Below are 27,466 nucleotides of genomic sequence, written 5' to 3' on the forward strand. Positions count from 1 at the left end.
CATCAGTCTCCAATAAATGTGGTATGAACAGTATACTGAGAGATTTATCCTTTATGTCAATAGTGGTCAACCTTAGCTGAATATTGAACTCACCTACTCAGATTTTTTTTAAAAAATATTAATATCCAAGTCTCAAGCCTGAGGGAGATGATATACAGGTACCTCAAGAGGGAAAGGACATCAACTTTGTGAAAATCTCCCCCAGGTGATTTTACTGTATAGGTAGGATGGAGGTTGAGGTTTTGAGGACTGACAGTAGTCCAACCTCCACCTTCAGATAAACGAGCTTATCTCATATCATTTCCACAGCAGGGAGACAGGTGAGAAGCTCAATACAAAAAATGTAGCTATAAAAGCTATAAAATCAAGAATGAAACATCTCTTCTTAAACAAGACCCCATTCCTTAATCCCACCAGGATGCTAACAGTTGCCCTAGCAGTAGAGGACCAAGAAAGGAAAATGGGAACACTTGCTCAGTCAAGAATAGGGAAACTTTGATGTGCCAAGGGCCGTGTGGGTATGTGTAACATTATTCTCCGGTTAATCAAAATGATCAATACAAGCAGGTGGGTGTGAGTAGCTGAGGTATACAAGAAGAAAAACAGACATGCCTGTTCTATCATATACCAAGTGACCAAGTGACTTCACAGGCCTAATAAGGACATGACCTGCATATTCCCACTCCCTATAGTTTACTATCCTATTCAACTCCCTTTCTGTTCAACTTATTTTTATACTAATCCTCATTTGAATCGTGTGTGTGTACGTGTGTGTGTGTGTGTGTGTGTGCGTGCGCACGCCAGTATTAGGCAGTATAAACTCAGGGCCTCATGCTTTTATTTTATTGATATTTTTGCTCAAGGCTGGCACTGTACCATCTGAACCAGACCTCCCCATCAGGCTTTTTGCTGGTTGCAGACAAGAATCTTATGGACTTTTCTACCCAGCCTGGCATTGAATCTCAATCCTCAGATCTCAGCCCCTGGAGTAGCTAGGATTACATGAGTGAGCCACCAATGCCCAGCTAATGCTTCATCAATACTACAGAAAAGATAATAATAAACAGCATCATTGCTTTAAGCTTTCCCCCCACTGTGGGAGATACAAACAGCGCAGGTACAATCAGCAAGTCCTCCACTCCCACAGTTTCTTTGCCTTGCATCAGATCTGCCCTGCTTTCTGTGTTGGAAACCCAATCTCAATTTTGTAATCCTGTTCTCTTTCATCTCCTCCATCCTCTCACATATTCCAATATTCACACTTCCCATCCCATTTCTCCACAAGTCCAACCAGTTTAACTATCTGTGGGGTTCTTCAACCTTTCCCCTACTGCTGCCTTTCCCACTATCAAGACAATGAATCCAATCATATCCACTTTCTATTCACTTCTCAGACCTTCCCACATCCCTGCTCAGAATCCATCAAAGGTTTCCTAAAGCTCCTTGGATGTAATGCTAGAGCACTGGGCTGGAAACTAATTATGATGTGAACAATGCTCTCCTCTGTATGGAGCTTCAGCCCCTGCACTCATGGAGACAGCCTGTTATTGAACTTAATTACCCTCCAGCATACAGAGCCACAGACTCCTTGGGATAAGAGTATACATTTTTAACTCCATTCAGCTTTCCTCCTCTGACTCGAAGTGACCCTTTATTATTTTGGGTTTAGTGATTGGCTCCTTTTAAAGAATTGGCATAACCTCTATTTCATGCACCATCAAGAGTACAAACTCTGATTTTTCTTGCACTTTTTCCCCCTGACATTTCTATTTTCTAAAATCTGTCTGAACCCTTACTTTACTTGTAAAGTTAAGTGTTTTTCTTTAAAAAAAAAATTGATGTAAATCACTTGTGCAAAGGGAGTTTCATTGTGGTATTTATACTCCTATTCTTTAAAGATTTTAGTGGGTTTCATATATGAGAGTAGCATAATAGGCTAGGAATATGGCCTAATGGCAAGAGTGCTTGCCTCGTATTCATGAAGCCCTGGGTTTGATTCCCAGCACCACGTATAACGGCCAGAAGTGGTGCTGTGGTTCAAGTGGGAGAGTGCTAGCCTTTAGCAAAATGAAGCCAGGGACAGTGCTCAGGCCCTGAGTCCAAGCCCCAGGACTGGCAAAAAAAAAAAAAAGGAAAAGAAAGTAGCATAATAAAACTCATATCTATACATAAAATGTACTTTGGTCATATCATGCCCTATCATTTCCTCCTTTTTCTGGACTTCTTTTCATAATAGTTCACCTCACCACTTCTATTACAATCATGTGATACCATCATCTTCTTCATCATCATCATCTTAGGTCTAGATTCTGAACAGGAGTGCAAACATATTATATTTATCTTTCTGAACTTACCTTATCTTGCTCATTGTGACCTTGTTTCCTTGATCTCCAATTTCATCCACCTTCCTACAAATGGCATGCTTTCTTTTTTCTTTGCAGCTGAATAATAATCCATTTTGAGCATGTACCATATTTTCTCTAACCATTCATCAATTGCTCCGCACTTAGGTTGATTCCATAGCTGGCTATTTTGAGTAGTATAACTATATAATACAGGTGTTTTTATATATGCAGCTATATACCTGGGAGTCAGATAGTAGTTTTGTCATTGTTGATGATGGTCATGGGGCTTGAACTCAGAGCCTGAGCTCTTTTGCTCAAGGCTAGGGCTCTACCACTTTGAGCAACAGCTCTACTTCTGTTTTTCTGGTAGTTAATTGAGCTAAGGCTCCCATGGACTTTATTGCCTGGGCTTGCTTTGATCTGTGATTCTCAGATCTCAACCTCCTGAGTAGCTAGAATTACAGGCATGAGACACTAGTGCCTGGAAATATTAAATTTTTTTGAGGACAAACTACACTCCATACTTTTCTCTATGTTCCTGTTGTGTTTGGTCAGCAACAATGAAATGGCACTTCTAAAAACTGAAAATGAAGTTTATAATAATTACTTTGATTACGCTGTAAGTTTGTTGTAGAATAAATATATTATGGTACATTTCTGCTCTTAACTCTTTGAACCCAAAATCTTGGCCTTGTAAATACAAGTTAAATTATCTAAAGCTTAGAAGTAAGGTTTTAAAAAATGGCTATAGAGTTTTTTAGTGTCTTGGAACAATGTCATGTGGTCCACACAAGAATGATTTACTCAGGCATAACAGAACTTGCTTTAGTTTGATTTGCTACCTACTGTTACTTTTTAGGGCCCAGATTCTTTGGCGTTATATAGATAAGGTACATGTTCTTTCTATAGAAAGGCACATGATTAGTGTCTAGAAGAATAATACAAAGAAGTTTTGGTTTTATTCACCATAACCTATTAACACCTTTTGTATCTACCTGGCACAAGTCATTTCAACTGTCCTGTCATGCTATGGGACTGACTTCCTCAAGAGCTCTGGTGGTATGCTTTATCATCCTGCTGTTGTTCCACATAGATGTTAAATTAAACCTTTAAAATAAAAGAAAATTTAAAGAGTGAAGTTTTTAGATTTTTTTTTGAAACTATATTTGGAAAGGCTGTCTTTGCTGATGAACAGCCTGAGATGTGTAGGCTGCCTGGGCTTTTTCGGAGTTTCAATGCATGGCCCACAATTTGAATTCAGAACTTCCTTAGAAGCCAACCGAAGGTGCCACCCAGCCCTAATCTAGGATTTTGCATTTTGACATTGTGCTGTCTGTGACACCGTTTCCTGGCATCAGTTGCTTTGCTGTATGCGTAAGGGTTAGAAAGGTGAGTGGAGGGTAGAATGTGAAGGAGACATATGCAGAACAAGATTTTGCCAGTGTCAAGTAAATTTTATACAACCAAGCCCCTAACTTAGACCCCAACACACCAGACTAGTAATCAAATGGAGTTATTCATGCTGAAGTTCCACTTCACCAAACTGAGTAGAAGTTGCTGTCTGACCCTTGACAGAAATCAAGTGAAAGATTTAAGAGCCAACTCTACCTTAAGGCCATTTTCAATTGACACAATAATAAGGGCTGCCTTCTGCCTTAATCCTTACACAGAAGAGGTAACCTGAAGTAACCCAACATTAACATTCAGGTATTTTCTTACTGTCTCTCTCCCTTTCATTTCCTTACAAGGAAGGCAACTTTGAAATACCGATCTGTTTTCTTACGCTTTGATTCTGCCTTTTGAAGCCCTTGTCTATCTATAAAACTAACCTTCTATGTTGGGCTTACTGGAATACTTTTTCTGTTTTATGGAATGGAGTATTGAGGGATTCTGGAGCCAAAACTAAAGTTTTGGTACAAGGGAGCCTAAGGCAGGATACTGAAAGTCTAAAGCCTGCCAGGACTATAAGGTAAGAGTTCCAGGCTAACCAGGACTATGTCAATCTAGTTGTAGTTTGGGATGATTGTTCCATGATCTAATGATAGCCTCTAACTATAAAGGAATGCAGTTATGTCAGCTTAAATTAACTGAACTAAAATGAGACCCAGTTCCTCATTTCACTAGCCATAGGTTCACATGTTGGTGGTGGTTGCTGCCACAGGCAGCCCACAAGCAGGCTATACTCAATACAGCAGAAAGTGCTGCTGAAAAATCCTCTCTAGAGGTAGGAGCTACCTTCTTAGAGATAAATCTCCTTTTCAATCTTATTTATGTGTTTTAACTGCAGGTTACCCCACATGCTTAGGCAGGAAGGAAGGGCTCAAGAGTGTCTGCCAGGAGGAGATCAGAATTTTTTTCCTTGGCTTGAAAGGGAGAATTTTATGGTTTAAAAAAACACTTGGAAAACACACTTGGATCAGAGAAAAGAAAAAAAATAATTGGAAAAGGACTCTGGGTAGAGATTGAATTAGAAAAGACATGAGAACATGCATGCTGGTAGAGGAGTGGTATGAAAGAAGACAATGAGAGACATCTTTAGATATAGGACTGGCTAATCACATCTACTTGATGAGACCTCTGAGTCCTTAATCTTATCCTGTGTCCAGGAATATGTTGTAATTCCCCTTAGCTGCTACAAAATCTTCAATATGTCTATTGCACCAATGCCCTTGTGTTAAGAGATCTGATGATGTAATGAATTTCCTAAGGGAAACAAACAACTTAGACCCAGCATCAAGGCTGGAAAGGGAGAGGTAAGAATGCACTGGAGGCTTTTCCAGAAAGTGAGGGCCCTGACGAACATGGGGAAAGAACAAGGAGAGCCACACTGTCAGAGGACAGTGTCATAGGTCCTAAGACGTTGCTACTTACTAAAGGCAAGTCAAGAGATGCCCACTGTGATGTTTGTGTTGCATATGTTTGCAAAGGCACCACAGTTTCTCTCATCTGCAAAGTAGAATTTGTTATTGTAGAGATTTAATATTAAACATCACTTAGAGAATAAAATACAGTTTGCACAGACTTAGATAAGTCAAGATTTGGATATGATATAGCAATAAAATATGATGTAAAACACAAGCTGTGCTCTGAACCTTGGGCTACCATGAAAGAAATCCTATGAATACAGAAGTAACAAAATGATGGTTAAGTTCAAAATCTGTATTGACACACAAAAACTATGTTTTAAAAGCAGTAGCTACTGAACAGTTTTTCCCTTGACCTGAGTCCTCCACCAAAATTCTTTCTTCCCTTCTTCCGGCCTCTTCTCTCTCCTACCCTCTCCTACCCTTCTCTTCCTTTTTCTTGTGCCAATACTTGAATTTCCAGTCTCAGGCTCTCCCTTGGCTTTCTTCACTGATGGCTTGTGCTCTGCCATTTGAGCTACACCTCCCAGTTCTAATTTTTTGCTAGTTAATTGGAGAGAAGAATCTTGAGGATTTTCTACCCAGGAAGATTTCTGCTGTGATCCTCAGATCTTAGCCTCCTGAGTAGGTAGGATTATAAGGATGAGCCACCAGTCCTTTGCTTCTTTGCTTTCTTTGTATTAATATTCTGGATATAACTTAAGTTTAACCAGGATAATATTAGTCATTTTGTGATGCTGAGAGCATTTATGTACCTTCATTGGATCAGCCCTTTGCTATGACACTTCTGGAATGCTTGGATTTTCTTTTTTCTAATTCTTGTTTTCCCCACTGCCTGTCTGCTGTCATCTCTCAGTGTTATTTATGCACACATTGTAGAAACAAAACTGTTCTGCTTACATTTCTACAAGTGAATACTTTAATGGCTGTTCCAAAAAAAATCTCATCTTATAGAACTGGGAAATGATATGAAAAACTGGCTGTCACCCAGTTTGAAGTATTATTTGGCTTTCTGGTTTGATATGTTATTAGGAAGAGACATGTCTGCTTTTTAAAGTTAAAACCTTTTGCTTTAAATCCTAGTGTAATAGAAATCCAGAAAGATGCAAGCTCAGTTGGATTGCATTTAATGTGTTCCAAGATTCCTTTTCTTCTGGCCTTACCATATTTTCAGAGGGAATTGGCAGAGGAGTAAATGCTTTCAGAAGCATAAATGACCAGAATTTTCTAAATAGTTGTGAAAAATCACCACAAGAAACACAAAAGATTCAAAGTAAGAGAAACCTCCAGTTCATCAAATCATATTTCACTTTATGTACAAAGAAAGGTATTGTTTTCTCTTGTGTGCGCATGCTTACATGACAGTGGAAGACATACTCAATCAGTAATCTAATGTCCTTCAAATGACCTCTGAATTATCTTGTTTTCCCTGTCAGAGCTGGGAAGATTTTCTTAAAAAACTACCCATCTTTTGGGGTCAGTCTTAAAGGCTAGGGAGAGATGTCTCATATGGACCAGTCTAGGGCAATCACATTGGTGACATTTAGGACACACTAATCCCAAAATATGGCAACTAGACATTTCAGTTAACAGCAGCAACAGTAAGGTCACCCTCTATTTCTCCTTGTCTCCTCAAGTAGGCCATGAAAACCCAGATGACTACTCCTGAAGTAGGTCTTAAGAGTTTAATTCTATGGAGATCCTTGAACTAGCCAGAGAGATGCGATGTCCTTATCATTGACCATGCATGGGTCCACAGAAAAATCTGAACAGTAAGCTTTGCTTGCTAAGTCCTCCAGTGTATCATTCATTACATGATCATATCCATCCCTTCTGTCAAATGGAGGAGTATGAATATATGGTTATATATATAGATATAGATATAGATATAGATATGAATCTTTACTTCTGAAGGTCCCTATATCATTCTTCATTCTATCATCATGGTGACCATAGAACATAGACAAGACCAGCTTACCTGGGAGAGACACTTGAACATGCTCTGAGTTTGCCCTTGACATTCTATGATAGGTTTTTGAAGTGAATGTGAAGTAAATGTAGATAGTCTAATAAATTACTTCCTAGTAAACATGACATATGCAAAAATGGCTGATAGTGATAAGGTTTAGTTGTTTTGTTTTTCTAACACAGAGGTTTGAATTCCAGACCTTGTACTTACTAGAAAGTCACTCTAGGGCTGGGAAAGTGACCTAGTGGTAGAATGCTTGCCTAGCATGCATGAAGCCCTGGGTTTGATTCTCAGCATCACATAGACAGAAAAAGTAGGAAGGGGGTACTATGGCTCAAGTGGTAGAGTGCTAGCCTTGAGTAAAAAGAAGCCAGGGATAGAGCTCAGGCCCTGAGTTCAAGCCTCAGGACTGGGGGGGGGGGGGACAAAAAGCTTGTCAGGCACTCTATCACTTAAACCATGCATTGAGCCTTTATATGAATAACTTTTTATTTAAAAGAGAAGTATTTTGTACAGGTTTTCCTTTGAATCTGTCCACCTCAGATAAGGATTATCAAGTCCTACAATTTTGTCATAGAGGGATTCAAGGGAAGAGGGACAGAAAATTAGAGAAATGATGGGTGAATACAGTCATAACATTCAATATACATATATGAAAATGGAGCTAGGAAAATAGAGGAGATGAGTGGTGTTGAAAGAGATGGGGGAGAATGATAGAAGGATGACACTGATCAAGAAGTATTGTACTGACTGACACGTTGAATTACACAACTACTTAAAGATAATTTAAAAAGAAAAATATGGTACATCTTAACAAAATAAAGTTTACTAAGTCTTGTCACCATTGTAGTTACCAGGAAAATGGACAGCGAGGGGTGTAGCTTGTTTTGTAAACTTAGGTCCCTGGATTATAAAGCCCAGCAGAGAGAGATGATTTTATGTAAAATGCTTTTTGATACTAGGCAATTACAATGAGTTTGGGAGTTATAGGCATTCAAGTGATTCCTGAAGAAAGAAATGGAAGTAAATTATAGTCCCCGATTTAAAGAATCTCAGAATATTGCAGTAGAGGCAGAAATATTAAATAAAATATGAAAGCAGTAGAATATATTGGGGGGTACTTTAGTGGTAAGACAAGTGAATTATTTCTTGCACTACTGGTCAAGGAAGATATCTCAAAAATTTTTTTCTTTTGGGTTCTGAAGAATGCACAGGAATTTACTAGTCAAACAGAAACAAATACAGGGATAAAGATTGGAGGACACATGGTATGGATTATAAGAGCTTATAAACAAATTGTGAGTGCTTTGCTACAGCTATGTGGTTTCCCACACAGAAGATCCGTGAAGGAAACTATTGTAATTAAGGAAGAGTAAAAATGTGAAAGGTTTTTATATTTTATTCTGAAGACTGTTTTTTATCCTCCAGTGAGGACCCACGGGAGCCTTTTTTTTTTAATAAGGGAGAACAATATTTGATTTATATTCCTGAAATATTATTCTATAACCACAACTGTGGGAGCGAAAAAGGGTGCAAATAGAATTGTTTAAAAGACATAGAAGAAGGGCTGGGGATATAGCCTAGTGGCAAGAGTGCCTGCCTCGGATACACGAGGCCCTAGGTTCGATTCCCCAGCACCACATATACAGAAAACGGCCAGAAGCGGCGCTGTGGCTCAAGTGGCAGAGTGCTAGCCTTGAGCGGGAAGAAGCCAGGGACAGTGCTCAGGCCCTGAGTCCAAGGCCCAGGACTGGCCAAAAAAAAAAAAAAAAAAAAAAAAAAAAAAAAAAAAAAAAAAAAAAGACATAGAAGAAAGCTGTTACAAATTAAAAATGACGTGTTTGTCTGTAGGTGGTGGGATATATATTTTCCTTAGAGCAGAATGCCGTGAGCCAGTATTTTCTAATTTCAGATATCTAAATAGATGTCATTTCCATATTTAACCACATCTTATCTCCTTATCTGCCTTTGCAATTCTGTTTAGGTAAGAAGCATCTGCCATATAAATCCTGGAAGCACTATGGCATATATTAGAAGAAGCAAGTTAATAACTACTAAGTCACATGGGTCCACAGAAGCTCTTGTGAAATGTCTAAACCCTGAGAAAGGGAGGTTAACCACCTACCCAACAGGTATCTCTGGCTTGAAGTGAAGTTTTACCTTTCACTATACCATAGGAGCAACACCCATTTCATCATGCACTCTTCCCTAATAAGTCATCTCAAATTCATGTACAATCAAAGAAAATGCATGTCGAGGGTGAAAGAAGCTTGGTGTAACTACCTAGTCTTCTGAATAGATAGGCACCCCAAAGTTCTCCACTTGATAGAAGTGGAGCTGTTATGTTATCACCTTGTATAGATCACAAAGAATAGAAGAGACAGGTGATGCCTTGGACAAACTGGCCTGTACAAAGGAAATGAGTTAAGCAAAGGATTTAACACCAAGTCTAAGCACCATCACATTTATAACAAATGGAAAGTTTTCTGTAGAAAGGCTGCCAAGAGCACTTCCTGAAGTAAAAACTGTTACTACATGAAACCCAACTGGAAAACCATAATAACAGTAGCAGCAGCCTTATAAGGAGTTTGTTGGGAGAAATTAAACAAATAACACACACAAAGTGCTTAGAAGGTAGTTTGGCACATGATGTTCATGCAATAAATCATACTACCATTGTCATAATTATATCTGGCCACAGCCAGCATGCAACAAATTATAATATCATTGCTATTATACCTCATAACTTAATCTCTCTTAAACTGTTCCAACTCAGAAAGCTCAAAGATATGGTTATTTCTGTTAAAGAATACTTACTCAACACCGAGTTTAAAATTAGATAATTGTTAGAATATTTTGAGAGCAAGGAGTAATCACATTACTTTACCTCTTCATATCTGTCAAAAACTGCTCCTTCTTGCAAAAAGGAAGGAACTTCCTTCTGCCAGTTAAATTCGTAAGGCTTGGCCATGGTGATATTCAAAACCTAAAAATGACCAAAAATATCTCATTAGTGTATGAAATTAGAGCAAAGTGATAAAAAAAAATCAACCCCTTTTTAATGTGTTTACAAAAGGTTTTCAAGATGTGGAATAAAGACATGTTATATTTCTTTTTTTCTTTTTGTCTTCCACTTATCAAACCCCAACTCCCCTTTTCTTTGTATATAAATTTGAGGATCATCATCCACACCTTCTATTCTATAAAACAGATTTTAAGGGAGAAATGGACTTTAGGTTCCCTACCATAACTAATGTCAGAAATCTACTGTCAGCATAAAGTTAGATTCAAAACTATGTGCTGAGGGCCTGGAGTGTAGTTCAGTGATAGAGGGCAAGCGTAGCATGTACAAGGCCCTGGGTTTGATCCCCAGCATCAAAATACACAAATAAATAAATGAGATAAAAGAAACAGTTTCTCCTGCCAACCATCCTTTAGATTATTTTCTCTTCATTTGCATTTTAAAAGAAATAGCTGGGATTGGGAAAGATGGAGTAGACCAAAGGACTGGGTGACACTGATCAGGATGTGTTGTACTAGCTATGTGCTAGTGGCTCTCGCTGTAATCCAAGTTACTCAGTGGGCTTAGATCTGAACATTTCAGCTTGAAGACATCCTAGGCAGGGAAATCCATAAGACTCTTACCTCCAATGCACCAGAAAAAAGCTGAAAGCACATTTGTGGCTCAAGTAGTGTAGCACCATCCTTGAACGAGAATGCTAAGGGACAACACTAAAGTCCTGAGCTTAAGCCTCAGTACAGATAGCAAAAAACAAACAAAAAGAAAAGATTCATTGTACTTACAAACTGATTTGTTGAATTTAAATCCCTTTGAACACATATGCAAAGATAATTTAAAAAATTAAAAGGAATAGAAAGAAGTGGTGTTTGGTATTTTAAAAATCCTACATTAAAATTACGAAGACAGCTTCTATCCATTTACCACCTTTCATTCTCTTAATTCTGATTTCCCCAGGATCAACATAAATACCCAAGACATGATATTTCCTAGAACTCATTACTATTTAATACTAATGTTCATATCTCTTTGGGTACTAGTTTCATCAAAATAGACTTATTGTATGAAGGAGTGTGGAAAGGTTGAAGAAAGGATGTTGAATTTGGAAAATTGTGGATTTTCACCTTAATCTCTAACCACAGATCTGTCCAAAAGGCAGGGAACCACTTAATTTCTTTTTCCTTTTTCTTTTGGTTAGTCTTGGGGCTTGAACTCTGGGCTTGAGCTCTTCAGCTCAAGGCTAGCGCTCTACCACTTGAGCCACAGTGCCACTTCCCTCTTCACTTCTTTCCTTCAGATGTCTGGAGCACAGAATAAGGTAAGAGGCATTTTGGAAAAAAATATATATTGAAATATTTTAAATTTCCTGATTTTAGGCAAGGTTAGAAAGATGTTCTTTCTGCCATTTCCAAAGTACTTCCTATAGCTTGACATTAGGGGCCAAGACTGGCTTATTTCATAAGGATGATAAGGTTAGACCTAAGGTTAGAAACCCCTGACAGTCAAATGATTTTCAAATGAGCACAACTGAAGGTATATTTTACAGTCTACCTGACTGTAGAGAAGGATGAAGGGGCTAAATGTTACTTCATGTTAACTACACGAAGTGGAGAATTGGCCCGGCAATAACTATCTTTTTCCCTCATCATTTCAGATCCCCTCCCACAGATTAAAATACCCTCCCAACTGGGTGACACTGGAAGTTCCATCACTTTTGTCTTGCCTCAAACAGCCTCATGTCCAAGGTCTTTAAAGGTGTAATTGCCTTCTCCACCTCCCAGAAGGGCACCACCTCACCACAGAGTCCAAGGCTAAGGACCCATCCAACTTTCTCCCCGCGGAAGCTGAAAGTAATGAAGAATTACACCATCTCAGGTTGATAGCCCAGAACCTTTTCCAGTGTAAACACCTTCAGCGGTGACTGGGAGAAGACAAGGAGGTTTTTAAATAGTCTCATTGTTTCTAGATCCTTAGGCTGCTAAACAGATTAGCTAAGGTATTAGCTGCAGAAGAAAAATTCTGGACTGACAAGAGCTTAGTAAGGAAGGAACAAAAGAGGAGGAGACTCTGGAGTAGCCTTGTTTCACCATAAATAAATGACATAAGACTCCATTTAAAGAAGATGATGTATCTTGTGTCTTGTATATAAGATTATTCAACCAGGAAAAGGGAAAGGGAATCACAGAAAGAGCAGGTCAAAGGATGAACTAATGCAACGATAATACTCACTTGAGTAGGTTGGATATGAACATTTTAACTTGGGGGAGAGGGGAGTAGAGAGAAGTGGGGGGGTGAAGGATGGGGTAACAGTGTTTAAAAACAAATATTATCATTATCTTACTTATGCAACTGTAAGCCTCCGTGATCATCAACTTTTCAGTAAACATTTAAAAAACGAAGATGATGATGGGAAACTGGAAACATTAGTCAGAGGAGAACCAGGAAGCCAAAGGTTGCTGTTGAGGAACCAGACATCCAAGTAGAACAAAACATCACCCATGAAGACAGCTTCCCATCTCTCAGCTGATGTGAACAGAGGAAGAGTGGTCATTTGGTTTTCTGGCCCTATCCTTTCCTTTATTTTTAATTTTGCTAGACCTATAAGTGATTTAAAAGAATATTCCTTGCTAAACCTACAAAGTGGTTACCAAGACTTATCTATCACCTGTGTCAGATGTTCTGGGTTGACTGTAGAGTCAACACTGCCCCTCGCCCTCAAAGTCCTAGGCTACTTTGAGTCAAAATTTGGGCCAAAAAGTTTCGGTTGTTGGACACATGGTTTGTTTTCTGGTATACAGAAGGCAGAGCACAGTATGTAAAATCAAATACATCAAAGGTTTTGGATATGGTAAGCTGTTCCAAAGATGCTCACACACCAATTTGTATGAATGAAAGAAAAATTTTGTGGATGCAATTAAGTTCAAGGTTTGATGATGGGAAGTGGCTTAGAGGCAGAGTACCTGTCTAGCATGCATGAAGCCCTGGGTTCCGTTCCTCAGTACGATATAAACAGAAAAAGATGGCAGTGGTGCTGTGGCTCAAGTGGTAAAGTGCTAGCCTTGAGCAAAAGAAGCTCAGGGACAGTGCACAGGCTCTAAGTTCAAGTCCCAGGACTGGCAGAGCGAGCGAGAGAGAGAGAGAGAGAGAGAGAGAGAGAGAGAGAGAGAGAGAGAGAGAGAGAGAGAAACAGAGACAGAGACAGAGACAGAGAGACAGAGAGACAGAGAAAGAGAGAGACAAAGAGAATGAACCCTGGATCATTCATATGGACTTTAAATATAATCACATGTGCTTTTAGAAAATCAAGGCAGAATTCCATTGTATATATGTACCACATTTTCTTGATCCACTCATCTACTGATGGGCATCTGGGTTGGTTCCATATTTTAGCAATGACAAATTGTGCTATGATGAATGTAGTTGTGTTGGTGGCTTCAGTGTGGTCTTGCTTGTAATCTTTTGGGTAGATGCCCAAAAGTGGGACTGATGGGTTGTTGGGGAGATCTATGTTTAGCCTTCTGAGGAACCTCCACATTGCTTTCCAGAGTGGTTGAACAAGTTTACATTCCCACCAACAATGTAGTAAATTTTAGCCATATCCCCTCCAGTTTTTGTTATTATTTTTCCTGATAATGTGGTATATATGCACAATGGAATTCTATGCCTCTATCATAAAGGATATTGCCCCATTCATAAGGAAATGGAAGGACTTGGAAAAAAATCATACTAAGTTAAGTGAGCCAGGCCCAAAGAAACATGGTTTCCTTCATAGGGAATAACTAATACATTTCTAGGATAGACATAGCAGAAGATCACAATGGCTCAATAGCTATGCCGGTATGAATACACAAGATAATGCTAAGTGAAATGAACTCCATGTTATGGAAACAAGTGGTATATCATTGTTGTAGTTAATTTCAACATGCCATGTGAAACCATACCTTTTTTTTTTCTCTCATATTCCCTTCCTGTGGTTTTACCCCTGCTATCACTGTAACTGATCTTAGTACCCCAGATACTGTATATACATGTATGGGAAATAGGGAAGGGAAAGGGAATACCAAAATCTAACCATTACAATAGCGATACTTTCAAACCAACTGGTATAAACCAACTCTACAACTCATGGGGTGGGGGGAGGAACTGAGGATGGGAGAGATGGGGGAAAAAAGAGGGAGGAGGTACCAAGTTGGAAAAGAAATGTACACCCTTACATATGAAACTGTAAGCCCTCTGTACTTCACTTTGACAATAAAGAAGAAAATATTAAAGAACTGAGATAGAGAATGACTGCATAGAAGAAGCAAAGACAATGTCATTATGGGGACAATCTGGACTGATGATGTGGCAACAAGTCCAGGAGTACTATGGCCATCAGAACATAGAAGGGACCTGGAGTGGATTTTTCTCAAGAGCCCTGAAGAAATGTGGCCCTAATGACAAACTTGATTTCGAGTTTGATTCAAACGCTTGACCTTGAACTGAGAATGATTTCAGCCTTCTCTTTTCTTTTTAAACTATTAATTTGTAGTGATTTTTCTCAGCAGCCCCAGGAAACACATACTCTGGGTCTACTGACACTGGACATTTTCCCTGAAAGATCTAGAAATTTGCTAAATCATGCTAAAATTCAGTAAAAATAGTTATAATTTTAAGGGATTTAACATGCATTATTTAACATATGCTTATTCAATGGAAGCAAAGGTAGAAATAAAAGTGCAAAAATAAATGAAACCTATAAATGAATTCAGATAACTTCATTTTCTATATTGAAGCCTCACTGAACAGTAGAAATGTGAGTACTGCAATACATTTTCCCCTAGATTCCAAAATCTCTTTAAACAACTTTGTATCAAAGCAATAAATATAATGTTTCCATAAACTCTGCAGCATCCCCTACACCAACAAAGGTATTCTCCATTTTCTATGTATTTATGAATTAATGAACTCATTTTTTAAAAGTCCTTGCTTAACAGCATATATCTTCTAAGCAAATAAAATGCACCATGCTGAAATAATGAATTTTAGTACATATAACATATGTTTTACCTTTAATCTTATTAAAAACACAATCCATAAAGAATCGGTCTCTTTCTCCAAACCAAATAACCCATGACTTTAAATGCTGCCATTTTGAGCACAGCTAAAATTATTTTTCATGACAGAAAGTGGGATTAAATATCCACTGGCCAAAAGTAAAACAGTTGAATCCTTAAACACATTTCCATATCTTGCTCTTCAATCTGCAACTAAGATTCCCTTGCATCTCTAAGTACAGAACAAGAACCTATCACCATGCCATCCTGCACTTTTAAATAAATGGCTTTCCTTCAGGTAAGAATCTAATTTGAAAATGATATATTGTATCATTAATGATAATTTTTCCCTATTAGCTAAAAATACCTCCACTTTCAACAAGCCATTAAAGAACTTTTTAAAAAAGTGTGTAAGGAGAACAGGCCTATGAAAAAGATAATAGGTAATGCCATTGATGATTAAAAGAAAAGGGCACTCAAATCAGATGAAATTTTTTTTCCAATGCATTCTACAGCCTTGAAAGTCCCATGTTCTTTGTCTTAGTAATACTAATAGTAGGATTTAACCCAAAGCAAATGCACGCAATTCTAGGTACAGAGACACTGTTGTGCTGTTTATGGTAGAAAAGTATGAACATTATATTAACACAACTAAGCGACTGGTTAAGTTTACTACCCATTTAAATACTCCTATGCTTATTAACAATAATGTTATAAAGAAACATTTTCTTTGTTTAATAATAGAAAATTCAGAAGAGCTATTAAACAATACTTGAGGCTTTTGTTAAGCAAATACAAATACACCCAATATGCTGTTAAAATAAAAATGAGTTGGGTGCTGACAGCTCATTCCTGTAATCCTAGCTACTCAGGAGATCAAGATTTGGGGATGGAGATTTGGGAGGGAAAGTCCATGAGACTCTTATCTCCAATTAAGCACCCAAAAAGCCAGAAGTGGGGCTGTAGCTCAAGTGGTAGAGTGCTAGCCTTGAGCAAAACAAGCTCAAGGACAGAACTTGGGCCCTGAGTTCCAGCTCCTGGACCAGCACACACACACACACACACAAAAACCCCAACAACAACACCCCCCCATACACCACACACACACACACACACACACACACACACACACACACCATACAAAACAGAAAAAGCAAGTATGATATAAATTATTATGTGTTATTATTATGGTTTAGAAGTTAAACACTACCTAAAAGTTAATCATATATTGTCCCCCCTCTCCCCAGTACAGCAGTGTTCAGAAGTAGTGGTACTTTCGGGAGGTAATGAGCTCATGAGAGCTCTGACCTCATAGATGGATTTAAGTGAGTAGATTCCTAGCTTGATGCGGTTAGGGAGGAGCTTTATTGTACAAAGGAGTTCTCTGCTTTGTGAATGTTGTGAGCTGAGCAGCTCAACCTCATCACAGACCCATATCCATGAGACCATAGCTTCAAACACGTAAAACTAAGAGCCCAAAACGCCCTCTACTCCTTCAAAATTGTTTTTCCCCCTCAGCTATTTTCTCAGTGATGGAGAGCTGATGGAGTATAATTTTATATGCATACATATTACATATATGTATATAACCAGCTTACAAGCACAAATGTACATTTTATATTTTCTGTAGAGGAAAAGGACTAACAGAACATGTACCAAACAGAAAAGTAGTTACATTTTGAGGTGGAGTTTTTTTTTCTTTTCCTTTCTGGTTTTCTGTATTTTAAAATCCATAAAATTTTAGTGAGTGTAATATTTACATGCAAGGAAAAACTGTTCTCTGGAGCAAAAGGAGGATGACATTCTAAAAAATTATTTCTTTTCATAAAAAACAGTTTTTAAACAATGTCTTTGTTTTCTACCAGCGCTCCTGGCAAGAACAAGCTTCAGGGAAGAACTAATAAATGAAGCTGTAAAAAAGATCCTCCATCTGCCTTTGGGATTTACATCCATGGCTGTACATTGACAGTCTTCACCAGTTCAGTTCAGCTCAGTTATGACTGCTTCTCACTGCTTGCCAAGAAGCTACCATGTAATACTTTTTGCAACTTATGTATTAACTCCCAAACCTGCTGTTATTTTATCTGGGAATGAAACTTATTATGGTGACATTGGAATTAGACTTTTATAATTTTTGAACTATAAGGAACTCATGGCTTTTGCCATGTTTAATATATGATAAGATATCACTTGAATCAAAATAACTTCTGGAAGCTAATATCAACAACAACACAAATAATTCAAGAATTTAACATGAGAATCAAAAGTAAACTACATCCACTATTTAACTCCATCCCCACCCTCTTTGATATTCATCAGAATGGACAACTGTAGCTTTCATTAAATGTGATGATTAAAGTCCAATGAAGCATATTATATTAATACTTTCAGACAAGTAAGCATGATTGCAAATATATTGATATAATAGAGCCTTTATGATCACTTTGTATCATCTGGTACATTTATATTGACAATTATTTTAAACATTTTATTCTTTAATTCCTTATTCTTTGCATTTAAAGAAAGCTACATAACCCAGGTTATAAAAAAAAGTTTATGAGACATCATCTCAACAGAAAAGCTTGGGTATGGTGGTATGAGACTGTCATATCAACTACAATGGGACATGTAAATACGGGGCTTGTCCAGGCTAGTACAAGCAAAAAACAAGATACTATCTGAAAAATAACCAAAACAATAAGGGAGATAGGGCTATTTCTAAAGTGGTAGAATCTCTGCCTAGCAAAGAGTGAAACTCTGAGTTCAGATTCGAGTACTGCAGATGAAAGAAGAAGAAAAATAATGAGAGCAAAAAGCATTGTGAGTGTGGCTCAAGTGGTGGAGTGGTACAGCATCTGACTAGCAAGCGCATGGCTCTGAGTTCTAACACGGTCCAAACAAAACAATGGGCAAGCAAGACATCTACTCACACCCAACAGCAACACCAACAAAAATAAATGAAACCAATGGGAAAACTTTTTAGTTTTTATGCTTAAGATTCATGGATAGTGGATACAACACACAAGTCATGATTGGACAAACAGAGTATAATCTAGTAGGGGTAACCCAGGAGAACATAGCAAAGCCTGTTTGTTCAGATTCTTCTAGACTTCATGTCTTTTTTCCTTTCCTCTAGATTCACATGTGAATCTCTCTGGGGAAAAAAGAAGGATCAGGGGCAGAGTATAACCTTCCGGTTCCTATAGTTTTCTTAATTTCTGTCAATATGTTAAAGTGCCTGTTAGAATATTGGGTTCTTTGCCATCACTCTACAGCCAATCAGTTTTCAAAGAAATCAGAATACAACAACTGCATACAAAAAGAATGACTGAATTGTTCCGAGAACGTGGTTTTGATGCTGCCTACTCCTAGCAATTCCCTTGGAAATGACACCTGAATTCAAATGATAAGGGGCTGAAACTTTTAAAAATAGCTGACCATGACTGAGGTGTTCTGAGTATTACTCACCTTCCCTGGAAGTTCAGGATGCAGACATGACTCATGTGGGGGCCACAAAGAGGAGAGAGGGCTCTGTGGGAGAGCTAGGACTGTTTATGGCCTACTGAGTGCAATGCCTTCTGAGATTCCTAAATGCTTAGTAGGTCCATCTTTGGCTTAACAATATTTTGATCTTTCAGAAACAGAAGGTGTCATCTGCACACGATGATGCTTTTTTATACTAATGAATTATAGAAGTGACCATTATACACCAATATATGGTGCAAAAACCTACACAGTCATATGCCCAAAATAATGTTTTGGAGAGTGATGGATAACCTGTACCTGGTGGTCCTATGCGAGTATAATGGAATGGAAAAGATCCTGTGACTTAGTGACAACATAACTGTCATAACAGCACAGCACAATGCATCACATCATCTCTGGTGAGGCTGGAGGAAACAATCCAACCAAAATGTCAGTCATACAGAAGTATAGCACATAATATGTATGTATAATGAAGATCAAATCTTCCTGTCTGGCACTTGGTCTGTATAAAAGTTTCCATTCTTTGCTTGGCTCTATAGCTTGGATGTAGTCTCTGAATAACCTATAGGCACACCATCCTAGCTACACAAGTCTTCTGTGGCCATAGACAAAGCCTGGACTTAAGCCTTGTCTCCAGACTTTGCTCTTCACTTGTCCTTCGACTGGCTCTGACACAATTATTAGACCAAACATCTCCAGCATGAATCATACTTGTCAGGAGAGAGAGAAAAAATCTCTTTGGAGACTTGATTTCTGCCTTAATTATAGGATGATTTCAAAGGGACAATTTTTATTTCATCTTTGTGTGAATAATCTTCCGGAAGGTTGCCTCAGGCATTAACATGGGGTAAGTCTGAAGACTGCAAGATGAAATTCCACAAAAATAGGAGAACTTCTTGGTATAGTAGCAGACATAATTTCAAGGATTCAAAGAATCCTTTGTTTTTGAAATTTTATTTCCTTATTAAAATAAACATGATCACAATGAGCCATTAAATTTAATAAAGATTCCTTGTAGTTAAACATTTTCTTCACTATCATATAAATGGGTCACTGTTATTATTATGCAGGAATCACACATACAGTATAACATACAGCATAAGACTATATGTATTAGAACTGAGTCCAAGCCATATATGAAGAAAATAAATCATTGCTCTGTACATTTTTTTGAGCTAAAAGGTATCTGAAAATTAACAGTCTTCTCATGTTCATACACTTAACAGTACTACATAAACCAAGGTTGGAAAATAAGTTTTCATCAAAGAAATAGAACCTAAATAAACCTTAAATCTCACACTAAGTCAGTTATCTCCTAATATGTTCAAAATGCTTCATCTGAAGTCCTCATAAACTTAAAGTATGTACAGCAGTGAAACTAGTAATTTTAGTGGGGGGGAAATCACATGGAAATCAGTTTAGAGGAGTTAAGTTTATTTTCTTATTTATGCAAATTCTTTAAAAAAGAACAAAACCCTTTCTTCATCTTTCATTTTTCAGTGTTCCGAAGTATAATCACTCTGAATGGAAAAATCCTTTAACTAAGTTAAAGTTAATGGAAGAAATATTATCTTTTTAGGTTTTCTTCCTCCAGGCTTGGAATTCTTAATTAACTACTTTTTAAAATGAAGTTGAATAACTTCCCAAAAGTATACGTGAGTGAAGGACTTACAAATGTATGGCCTCAAAATATGCCATAGTGATATGTATGTATTTCAAGCTACCATGACTTATAATTTTAGGAAGGGCTACTTGGCTTTTCTTTTTCTATATGCAGCAAACCATATTACATGGTTTGGGAAAGAGTGTCTGTCCCATAACCAGGGCTGAAGAACAGCCTTGATTTCCAGAGACTGGTAAGGAAGTTAATGACCCTGAATATGCCTACTCACTGACAAGTTCTGTACCCTCTGCCATAAATCTTGTGGTACATCTCTAGTATGTGCTCCTCTACTCTAGAGATCCATTTGGCTATCATTCTTTACATATTTATTTGACCAAAAATTTATAAAAGAATTTTGATTTGGTCATTTGTTTTTAGACTTCATTTTCTTGTGAAAATATAAGATTACAAAGACTGGGAAGTTTTCTGGTTATTTTTCTTGTGAATTACTTTTGTATTCATTTAGTTTCTAGTACCAACCAAAGATTACATAGGAACCAAGGGATCTCATTCTCAACTACATGAGGTTGAACACAAAAATTAGGTATTCCTAAAAGATGCTGACTTTGTTCAACAGACGAGCAGAGAAACTGAATCTGAGTCTGCTTCGTTCACTTCACACTCACTTCTGACAACAGGCTTTTACACAACTTCAATGTGACATTAGAAGAGTGAATTTAGAGGTAACTTGGCCACACCTTTAAAATGGATCATAATACAATGATATGTTTCATCATTTCCACAATTAATACTAAATGAAAATGACCTGCTCAGTCTCCTATTGTGGAAACAGAGAGGTAATCAGAGATGGACGGCCTGCATTCCAGTCCTAGCATTCCAAATGAGTTTGCTGACCTAAAGCAAGACCATTAAACTCCTTGATCTTTCATTTCCTTGTCTGTAAAATACGAGGTATAATCACTTTTCTGATTACTACAAGCTTAAATTCGTTTGACCAAACATTATCTGGGCTACAATATTAATGTGAATGGATTATAATTTATAAATGGAGATGTTATCTAAGGACTACATACATACCTGAAATACATCTTACTTCCTAAAGAAAGCCATGTTAGACAGATCCAGGTAAGATGCCCAACAATGTGCTACTATTGTGTATTGAAGGGCAATCTACAGAGTAGTGACACAGTGACATTTCTACAACAGCTCTTCAGTATCAAAGCACACTTCACAAGATGCCAAGCCATTGCCCAATCCTTGTGAGGTCAAAAGCCTTTCAATAATTGTCCCTTTCATAAGATGTGTGCTTTTACTGGATTAAAGTATGTTTGCTTCCATGGCTTATATAGAAACTGAAAAACAAACCCCACTAACAAGGCCCAGAGGCAACGGGAAGAATATCAGGAGCCAGAGAGCGTCATGTGAAGCAATTCCCAAGAGTTCATAGCCTATACTATTTTAGCAAATGTCTCTAACTTCTAACTCAAGCAAGGCTGGGAAAATAGAACACAACCTGAGCTGCTTTCACTACATTTGCTGACCCCTGTTAAATAAGTGTTTTGTTTCCTCCCAAAGTGTCCGTACTAATAAGCAAGTTCTGGAAAATTGCTTTGGTCTTTGTGACTGCAATCAATTATATTGTATCTTCAGGGGAACTGTCTGGCCCTGCACACTCTAAAATGCCACAAGGCTGTAAGCAAGTTTGAGAGACACTCCGGAAATAAGTCAACAACCTGTCTAGGGACCAAGAGGATGGCAGTCTTATCAGGCAGGGAAAGGCGGCCTTCTTGCAGCTTCTGACAGAGGCTCCTGTCATTGCTGGGCTCTGAACGTTTGTGCTGGAGGCACTGACCCCAGGGCCACGAAGCCTCTCCAGGCTTCCCAACAGGCACATCCAACATGCATAGAATGTATGTCATTTTACCAAGTTCTTTTCTCTATACCCTATTCAAGTGAGAAATTATCACCCAACTAGCAAAAGGTGGAAAGTAAGGCTTTGAAAGATTAAACCCCCTCAATTTTGGTAAAATGAGAACTTAAACCTAAAGGTGACTCTATAACTTCACTGTGTGAGATGGTGGTTCCCAAGACCAAAGTCCCTTAAATGCAATAAAACATTGAGATGGTAACCTGACTAAAATGAGGGAAGGATATCTTCTCTTGCAATTATATTTAAGCTACTGTGATCAGATGAGGTTAAAGCAGAAGTAAAGCTTATCTTGCTTAAAGGAGATACCATGTAACTGCTGTTTTTTTAAATTAATTAATTTATTTATTGGTAGGTCATGGTGCTTGAACTCAGGGACTAGGTGCTGTCCCTGAGCTCTTTTTGCTCAAGGCTAAGTGCTCTACCACTTTGGGGACCACTTCTGGTTTTCTGGTGGTTAGTTGGAGATAAGAGTCTCATAGACTTTCCAGTCTGGACTGGCTTTGAACTGTGATCCCCAGATCTCAAAATTACAGGTGTGGGGGCTGGGGATATAGCTTAGTGGCAAGAGTGCCTGCCTCGGATACACGAGGCCCTAGGTTCGATTCCCCAGCACCACATATACAGAAAACGGCCAGAAGCGGCGCTGTGGCTCAAGTGGCAGACTGCTAGCCTTGAGCGGGAAGAAGCCAGGGACAGTGCTCAGGCCCTGAGTCCAAGGCCCAGGACTGGCCAAAAAAAAAAAAAAATTACAGGTGTGGGCCACTAGTGCCCAGCTATGATTGCTGTCTTAGTTTCCTACCTCAAAATTACCTGAAGATAGATCTTTCCCACGTCAACATCAAAGTCAGGAAATACAAAATATCCATAATTGAACTTTCTTTCATTTTTTAATCCTCTTCAAGATAATACTGTTCATTTAAGAGAGTTCAGTTTCATTCTTTGCTTTTTATTTTAAAATTGTTCTAGATGTGATGTTTTGCTTAAAAAAATAAAAAGCAGGACATAGCCCTTTAGTTCTATGACACTAAGTGAACTATTAAATTGACATGGTGAATTGAAACCCTTTTGCACACCTGTTTAAAGATTAATAATAACAATAATAATACAATAGTTGGTCTACAATACTACCTTTGGAATATTTGTAGTGACCATTTTAACAAAATTATAACATTTAATTCCAAAAACAAGTCACAAGTGCAATAAAATAATTATTCATTGTATGTATTTTGTCCTAATTATTTTGTAGACAGATTCTTACTATGTAGCCCAAGCAAGTTTCCACCTAAAGATCCTCCTGCCTCAGCCTCCACAATGCTAGGACTACAAGTGTGCCTTACCACACCTGAGTATTACATGTGTTTTTATTTGACTCTTTTGAAACCAATCCCCAAGGTAGAATGGAAAGGGAGATGACATATAATTTTTGCCATTAGATGAGCAAATCAGGTTTTGTCTATACACCTACTGTCATTAAGTTAATTATTATGTCCTTTAGTTAAAGAGGAGATTAATTATAATTAAAGTATATTTTGGTCACAAATATCTTGTCTTCCATGACCAAATTGCTTCAAAAAAGAAAAGTTTTGATTTTTGCTATCATTATTGCCCATTGACTTCCTGGTAATGTTTAAGATGAGTGTTCTACTTTAAAAAGTGTATTCAAAATGCTTTTGTGAGTAGCTGGAGATATTGGTCTTCAAACATGATCAAATTTGATCTTGACCTTATCTGATCTTTTTCTTCCTTAACCTCTCCACCTCTCCTAATCAGTTTGTACTCTATAATACTTCTTTTCCCATGGAGCTATTCCCCCCAATCAATCCCTTGGTCATTTTTCCCCACATCCTCCCTTTTACAGCTGTGTCCAACTACACCCTGAGCTAAGCTCACTTCTCTAAAAGGACTGCTTGGGAGAACAAACTGAAATTTAAAAATAATATGAAAGTGAGAAACAACAAAATCTTTATGAAGGTTTCTATGATTTGAATACATGTCCTGAAAAGACCTGCTTTTCTACAGGCTACTATTAACGACCTACTTAGCCATGCCTACTCAGGCAATGATAGAACCTGGTGGGAGATTTTCAGGTCATTAAGAGAGTGTCCATAAAGAGGAAAGTGGGACCTCAGCTTCCTCCTCTTCTCCCTTTTGCCTCTTTCTCAGAGGTAAGTATTTTTACTCTACCATATTATCTTGGTGTCTCATCAAAGTATCAAAGCAATAGGGCTAATTGACCTAATTGACCATGGACTACAACACCCAAAAGCATAAGCATGTGCTAAGAAACCCTTTCTATTAATAAGCAGATATTTCAAGTGCTTGTTATAGTAATAGAAATCTGATACAGGTTTTTTTTTTTTTTTTTTTTTTTTTTTGCCAGTCCTGGGGCTTGGACTCAGGGCCTGAGCACTGTCCCTAGCTTCTTTTTGCTCAAGGCTAGCACTCTGCCACTTGAGCCACAGCGCCACTTCTGGCCATTTTCTGTATATGTGGTGCTGGGGAATCGAACCCAGGGCCTCATGTATACGAGGCAGGCACTCTTGCCACTAGGCCATATCCCCAGCCCCTGATACAGGTTTTTAAGCAAAGCAAATACAGGACAAAAATAATTGGCCATTCCATATGACAAACATCAAACCTTTGTTGAACTCCATCCTTAGTGAATGAATGGTGAGAGGGAATTTGTTTCAACTTTAAGGTCATCTTAGGGAGGACAGTGACTAAAGAAGACCATGGCTTCAGCCAATTTTCAGATGTTTTCATTATGGAGTATTATGTGCTGAAATCCTAAGCAGTAGGTCAGTAGAATGAACGTCTTTGAACCCTATCACTTCCTCATCTGTCTCACAGGCCAGGGTAAAAGAGAGATGTTTTTGTATATTTATGAAATAATCCACATAAGAGGAGTACTTAAGCCATTCTATTTTCATTCATAGGCAAAACTCTGTACCCAAAATCAGTAACCTCAGAAATGCAGAGGTTTTATTTTGTTTATTTGCAATGTTGGAAATCAAAGACAGAGGGCTTTGACTTCGTACTGGAGGGCCAGCCTTCCACCACTGAGCTACATTCTCAGCAAGGAATGCAGATTTTAAATCATCAGAAAAATGAGGATTGTTGTACAATGACAATGAACTGTTCCAATCCATCCACTTACAGAACCTAGTGTTCCTCTGTTCTTGGAGGTTATCAAGGAATAGTTGTTCTGGGAGAGAGAGAGAAGAGATTAAATTCCCCGCTAATGTCTTTTCAGAAAATAAAGCTGGATTAGTGGTTTTCACTAGGACATTATCAGCATCTTTCCAAATTCCTCTGAATATAGTCTAAACATTTCCCTCACTGGCAGATAGGAATTGAAACGTGAAACGTTTCTTTTTGCTCTATAGAAGAATACTGACTACAGTCCAAGTGGTAAATAGTCAGCTGCAGAGTGATTGGGGAAGGCTTATCCAATCTTCCACTTGCAAATAGTATTGGAGCTTAAAAAAAAAAAAAAAGGCCAAACTTCTACTGGTTAAACAGCCATCATCTCCCTTTTGATTTGTGAATTTGAAAAGGACTCTTGAAATAGTCAAGCCTTAAAGGAAACCACAAAAGACAGTTGATTCACAGTGAATCTTTCTAAGATTTTCTTCTGCCCTAAACTAGAGCTGACAACAAATATGAAGTCAAAGCTCTAGGCTTCAGATTTTGGTCATTTTTGGTCATCTGAATGCCAGTACAAGGGAAGCAAAGAATTCCAAAGCTCAGGAAGCAAGCCAACATGTTAATGTTGAAAAGGTGCCATTTGTGTGCCAAATAATCATATGCTTTTATAAACTGGCTATCAACACTTGTCATACACTGTTATTCACAGCTTGGTTGCTCCTCCCCCCACCCTATCCCTGCAAATAGTATTTTTAAATTAAAAACCTAAGCTTACTTGTTCTTAACTTTCCTATCTTGTTGACTTCTTTTTAACAGCATGGAGGCCATTAGAATGATCAAGACAGCAGTCTTGCTAGCAGCAGTTAAAGGAACTGGTATGAAGAGAAACAAAATGAAACAAAAATGTCTGAAAATTCTGCATGTTTTCTGTTTTAAAGCATATGAAAGTTACTGTTGTTTGGCTTAAGGAAATAAAACCCAGGGATCTGCAGAGATGAGTTTTAAGATAACCATAAAATGTAGATAAATCACACATTCATTTATTCAAGAAAGCTCCCATCTCTCTGGCAGTTTATATCACAAAGTAATTTTATTAAGGTTTTATGGAAAGGTCACTATTGCATTTCTATAATATTAAAATCCATCTTAGCATACAGAAATCCCCCATGAGCCTGAAATATTAGCTCAACAGTAAGTTTATTAAGATTTTGGCATAACTCAATATTAACTTTCTCCAAATATTACAGCCATTTTCAAATCAGATAAGCAGTGGGAGATAAAACTATGGCTCATAAAAATAAAATCAGGAAAACAGCACCATTGCTTATTAGTACTTAGAGATTAGCTTTAAAAACACTCAGAAATTCTGAGGCAGCTATCAAAACAGTTCATTCTGTGTGGGCACTTTTCTTTCACCCAGAACCACACAGAAACAAGGTTAAGGTTTTAGCATATATGGAAATAAACCGATGCTGTAAAGATAAAGTCTAATGTAAGTGCCAACAATAACTTTAGCTATCTTCATAATTCCTCCTGTCTCCTAAGACCTTCTTTCATCCATGAGTTCAATGATAGCTTAAATACGAAAATGAGCAAGGCAGGGTGACTCATGTTTATAATCTAAGTTGCTCAGGATAAGACCATTGGAAGAATCATTATAACAGGCCAGCTTAGGCAAAAAGCTTGAAGGACCTCATGTCAACCAATAAAAAGGTAGGTTCAGTGGTGCATGCTTGTTATACTAGCTATTCAGGAAGCATAAGTAGGAAGATCACACCTTTCCAGCAATATACTATTTGAGAACTAAATGAAACACAAAAAGTCCTATAGACATGGTTCAAGTGGTAGAGCATCTGTCCAATGCCTGCACCTAAAATCCTGTAACTGTTACATTGCTTAATGCTGGATTACCTGCCTGCTGCATTTGCATTGTTTCCTTACTGTAGGATCTGTAGTTCAACCACCATAGATTCCACCAGTGTCTAGTCTATGTGGCATACCAAGCAACCTTCATAAGGCCCTTAGTTTGAACCCCAGAACCAAGAG

The 27,466-nt window shown here is 38.0% G+C and overlaps 1 protein-coding gene across 6 annotated transcripts in view; it reads right to left on the reverse strand.

Annotated features, from left to right (window-relative positions):
• Plcb4 (phospholipase C beta 4) overlaps positions 1–27,466 on the reverse strand; it is a 351,489-nt gene that overhangs the window by 127,048 nt on the left and 196,975 nt on the right. For all 6 annotated transcript variants that reach the window (XM_048348807.1, XM_048348811.1, XM_048348806.1 and 3 more), the window contains one exon: positions 10,066–10,164. In XM_048348807.1, the coding sequence (XP_048204764.1) occupies positions 10,066–10,149 (84 nt within the window). In that variant the 5' untranslated portion in view covers positions 10,150–10,164. The remainder of the gene's footprint in view (positions 1–10,065; positions 10,165–27,466) is intronic.

Source organism: Perognathus longimembris, chromosome 6, assembly GCF_023159225.1.
Source record: "Perognathus longimembris pacificus isolate PPM17 chromosome 6, ASM2315922v1, whole genome shotgun sequence".
In the NCBI taxonomy this organism is placed as follows: Eukaryota; Metazoa; Chordata; class Mammalia; order Rodentia; family Heteromyidae; genus Perognathus; species Perognathus longimembris.